The sequence below is a fragment of the Capsicum annuum genome, chromosome 1 (assembly GCF_002878395.1).
Source record: "Capsicum annuum cultivar UCD-10X-F1 chromosome 1, UCD10Xv1.1, whole genome shotgun sequence".
In the NCBI taxonomy this organism is placed as follows: Eukaryota; Viridiplantae; Streptophyta; class Magnoliopsida; order Solanales; family Solanaceae; genus Capsicum; species Capsicum annuum.
Window position 1 is genome coordinate 198,899,341 of NC_061111.1, and position 4,761 is coordinate 198,904,101.

The 4,761-nt window shown below is 35.4% G+C and overlaps 1 protein-coding gene across 1 annotated transcript; it reads left to right on the top strand.

The window, feature by feature from the left end:
• Window positions 1–1,919: 1,919 nt before the first annotated feature.
• LOC107853736 (clumping factor B) lies at window positions 1,920–4,341 on the top strand. The gene is made up of 3 exons (XM_016698716.2): window positions 1,920–2,613; window positions 3,486–3,546; window positions 4,017–4,341. Exons 1-3 carry the CDS (start codon window positions 2,093–2,095, stop codon window positions 4,065–4,067), a joined length of 633 nt encoding a protein of 210 aa, XP_016554202.1. The 5' UTR covers window positions 1,920–2,092; the 3' UTR covers window positions 4,068–4,341.
• Window positions 4,342–4,761: the final 420 nt, after the last annotated feature.

Sequence of the window (4,761 nt, forward strand, 5' to 3'; positions counted from 1 at the left end):
AGAAGGTAAAAAGGGGGTATGAAAAATAGGGAGATTTGTGCTGGTGAAGATTGATGTCTCCAAACTAAGAAGATGGGTCATCTTTGTTCACTATGTTTGCTCAGCGAGTTGACCAAAAACTCCCAACAATGGCTGACTTGTCTGTAGATAGGACATGCTTATACGGCGTCGTATTTGCCATTTGCTAAAACCCTTCTTAAACCGATGAGATTTTGTAATGTTGGGGTCTTGATGGGGTTTTGTAATACTGTTAATGGACTTAGAGAAGAAATTTTTTTGGTGTGACGTTGGGACTGCAATGGTAGTGGTGATGGCTCTAATGGTAAATGACAGCCTTGAGGCTACAGTGGGGGGGGGGGGGGTGGAAATGGGGGGGGGGGGGGGCGGAACACCGGTATGGTGGTGGTTATGTTACTTGGGGGAAGGTGGAAGATGGGGAGGGGGATAAGGAGAGGGTGGAGAACGGGAAAATGGTGGGGGATGGGGGAACAGAGTGGTGGACGGTGGTGGATAGGGGAACAGGGTGGGGGATGGGGAGGGTGCTGGATGGGGTGAGGAAGGGTGGTGGATTGGTGTATGGGGTGGGGGTGGTGGGGGATGGTAAAGGAGGGGGTAGGGTGCTGGACGGGGTTGGAGAAGAGGGAGGGCCTTGTTTTTATTTTTCTTAAATATTATTTTTTTAATTTTTAAAAATAATTTTAAATTTGAAAAGCTGAAAAAATGTTGACTGCCTTTTTATTTTATTTTAATTTTAATATTATTTTAATATAAATACATTGCTTCACTCGCTCATACAATCCTGACTACACGTGTCTTATCCCAGTCAGCAATTTTAATGTCACATAGATCAAGTCAATGGTCAAAGGGTTTAAAATGTTGAATTTTATTGAATTAAGGGATCCAGATGACAAACATGTAAGTAGGAGTATCCACATTACAAAAGGATATAGTACAAGGGTCCATCGAGTCATTTTGCCATTAAAATATTTTTAATTTTATAAATTAAGGGTGTGTTTGGTATGATGGAAATTGTTTTCTGAAAAATGTTTTCCTATTTTTCCTTATTAGGTTGCAATAAAATATTGGGAAAATATTTTTCAAATTAACTCATTTTTCTCTATTTGAGGGAAAATGACTCCCCCATGGGCCAAGGGAAGTCATTTTCTGAAAAATGACAGATGTGACTTTTATGCTCTCACCCCACCTCCACCTCCACCCCGTCCCTCTTCTTCCACCCCAATAACACTCAAATTCACATTACTCATAAAATTCACATTACTCAAAAACATTTTTCGATGTTCATTGGTCCAATTTTTCACTGTTTAAAATAAAAAATAGTGAAGTTCGAATTTTTCTTTGTTTTCAATGTTCGTTGAATGTACTGTTATTTCCATGTGCATAAAGGAAGACTTACCTATGTTACTTTTGCTAATTGCATATTTCATTTTATCGTCGTTGTAGCTTGTTTCACAAGGTTGAATAAGTTTGTCGTTCATTTGTATTTCTATTGACTGTAGTATCTTGAGATTGTCCTGACAAAATATTGAAAAGTGTCTCCTATGCTTGCTAATTAGTAGTTGCTTAAAATTTAGTGACTTTTAATATTTTAGTTCTCGATATTGATATTATTTGCTATGCTTAAATTAGTTCTTACAAATTATTGAGTTGTTAGAGGCAGTGATATACTAGTTAACAGTTAGTAATATTTTCTAAAAACTATTTTTTCACTCACCAACCAAACACTAAAAAATATTTTTCTATAAAATATTTTCTACTCACCAATCAAACACAATAAAATATTTTTCAAAAATTATTTTTTATTCACCAACCAAATATGAGAAAATAATTAGAAAATCAACTTATTTTTGATGAAAAACTTATTTCAGGAAAACATTATACCTAACACACCCTAAATGTGTCAACTGAGAAATAGGTCAAAACAAATTAAAACTTATTTCAGGAAAACATTATACCTAACACACCCTAAATGTGTCAACTGAGAAATAGGTCAAAACAAATTCTACGGCCACACTCACTATATATTACCTGACGAAGAAACTGAAAAAAAAAAAAAAACTCTCTTACAGAGAGAATGGAAGGAAAGAACTCCGCCGACACCGACAACTCCGCCGGCGATATGCCTGAGTCGGTTTCAGTCGGAGAAGCTTCTGAAAAAAACGGCGCCGGTGAGGAGGAGCCGATGCCTCCGGTGGACGGAGAAGAAGAGGAATCAGAAGAGAGTGATGCTGATGCCGAAGGAGATGGTGATTCTGATGCTGAAGATGACTCGGATTTAGTCGGAGAAGCTTCCGATGATGATGAATCTTCTGAAGACATCGATGACGGCGACGATGAGGAGGAGCCGCTGTCTCCGATGACCGTAGAAGAAGAGATGAATCAAGAGCCTGAGGAGATTACGATGGAGATTCCGGTTGACGAAGGAATTACTGATAGCGATGGAAAAGGTGATGCCGAAGCTGCTGAGCCTCAAGAGAGAGTCGAAGCTACTAAAGATGTGCATACCATTACTGAACTCATCAGACCCGTTAGCTATGCAGCAACTTTCGTCAATGACAGGCAGGACGATGTTTCAATCACCTTTCTTGCCAAGAGGTTTGTCAATTAAAACCTACCTTTCTATTTTTTATGTTGTGTGTTTTTTCAATCACTACATATATATGATTAGATCTCTATGTTGTATAAATTATCTCTATGTTAGCAATCCAAGTAAAGCATGCAGCTTTAGGAGGTGCCATGGCTTTCCTTCACTGAGAATTTACCATCCTTCTGATGTTTCCTTCGTAATGTGTCTTTAGTTTTTTCATTTAATATATCAATCTTTAATTTTTTTTTCCGGTTAAGTGAAATATACCAAATCTAGTCTTTAGGTGCATTCCGTTTTGCTTTGTGCTTTGTTTTGGTAACTTGTTCACCATAATTATTGTAAGAAAGAAACACTTTGTTCAAGATCAACTATTAGACTTTATTAGGGCATCTCCAAACACCCTTCAAATTACCCTCTATACTCCATATTTGGAGGGATGAATGGTGTTTTTCCAATTTTTTTATGGTCAGGATAAGCTAAAAGTTCTCAGATTTTCAAATCAACTTTCAGTCTCTTGTTTCTACTGTTCCTTTTACATCATACTTTAAGTGGTACTTCCCTTGTTTTCGTTGATTTTTTTCTTGAAGTTGTGTCGCCTGTTTTTCTATAACAACAATTTAATGTGTGTATAAGATGCTATGAAGTATGACCAGTGTGATTGCTTCCTTCTGTTTCTATTTTGTTCTCACTTCTTAATGGAGGTAACTTGACAGTTTTGTTCATGGTCACAACTTGCCTCATACTCTCGGTGGCTTTACTAATTTTCGCACACATCTTGCTAGATAATTTAATTCTAACTTTTCAGTTTGATGATGCTTTGCTAATTTTTCTATTAGTTTTTAGTTCACATTTTAGCCTTTATTAATGGTTGCCTGCGCAGGTCGGATGGAAAGGAAATGCTCGTTGATAACAAGTTTCTTAAGATCAATAATCCGCTTCTGGTAACTATTTCTCTTTTCTCCTTTCTCTTCTATTGATGCTTGCATCACCAAAAAATGAAACTATCTTACATTTTCATGTGCATGAATTACATCATTTCTCAGTTTCACATGAATATGGATACTTTTAGCATTTAATTTTTAGATCACTGTAACCTCATGTTGTAATAGTTTAGAAGTAGTACATTGATAGTGCCTAGTAATATGAATTGTTAAACTTTAATTTTTTCCTCATTGTACTTTTCTGATTAGATTCTCATTAATTATTTTGGATTGTCACTTCAGATTAATACCTGAACATGTTGTAGTTTGTTTAAAAATAAACATTGTATCATTCTATTTTGTAGTTATGGTTGTTATTTGACAAATATGATATACTTATAAGTTCTGCCTCTATTTTCAAAAAGTATTTTATCCTGTTTTACTTTGATGACTCTTGATGGAAATACTTTTTTTTGTTTGTATTTTGGCAGTTGATAGATTTCTACGAGCAGATTCTGCGATTCATCAATCCCTCTAAATGAGTTGACTCAATGAAGGAAATGTATATGTGGCTCAATTAGCTTAATCTCTTACTTGGGTCACGCATAAAATGTTGTGACTTATTTGTTATTGCAAGCTAGGGTGTTAACCCCTGTTAAGTTTATAAGAAAAACTAGTAATAGCATGCTAGAGTATATATTATGAGGAACCTGTAGTAGGTTTTTATGTTTCGCGATATACTATGCTAGCATATATATTATGAGAAACCTATATCAGATACTGTTTTTCAATATAATATACTTCATAATTCTATCTCATCAAATGTGTCACCCAGTAGATGAGATGCAGATAGTATTATTCTTCTCATTTGTTAGGTGTTATTAGAACTCATTTTGTGTTTCGTTCGATTGCTATGGATCTGGATTTACAGTGCACGTATATACAATTGTTTCTTAAAGGTTAAGCTATTTTACCATGGCTACTGCATAACAATAATAACAACAACAACAACAATATACCTAATGTATTTCAAAGTGGGATACGGAGAAAGTAAAGTGTACGCAATCCGTATCACTACCTCAAAAGCTGCGCAACATCTAATTTTTTTTATACAAAGTTCAAGTAGTTTTAAGTGTACAAAGAAAAAGGGGAAGGGAACAAAATAGATAGAAGAATTATTGTTTTAAGCCTTTTTGATATTCTGTTTCTTGATATTCATGTTGGTAAATATTTTCT

Bases quoted from the DNA above. Each gene is read 5' to 3' on its own strand.
- LOC107853736 (XM_016698716.2), top strand. From the start codon at position 2,093: ATGGAAGGAAAGAACTCCGCCGACACCGACAACTCCGCCGGCGATATG. The intron at 2,614-3,485 runs GTTTGTCAATTA...TTGCCTGCGCAG, and splicing joins ATCACCTTTCTTGCCAAGAG to GTCGGATGGAAAGGAAATGC. The intron at 3,547-4,016 runs GTAACTATTTCT...GTATTTTGGCAG, and splicing joins AGATCAATAATCCGCTTCTG to TTGATAGATTTCTACGAGCA.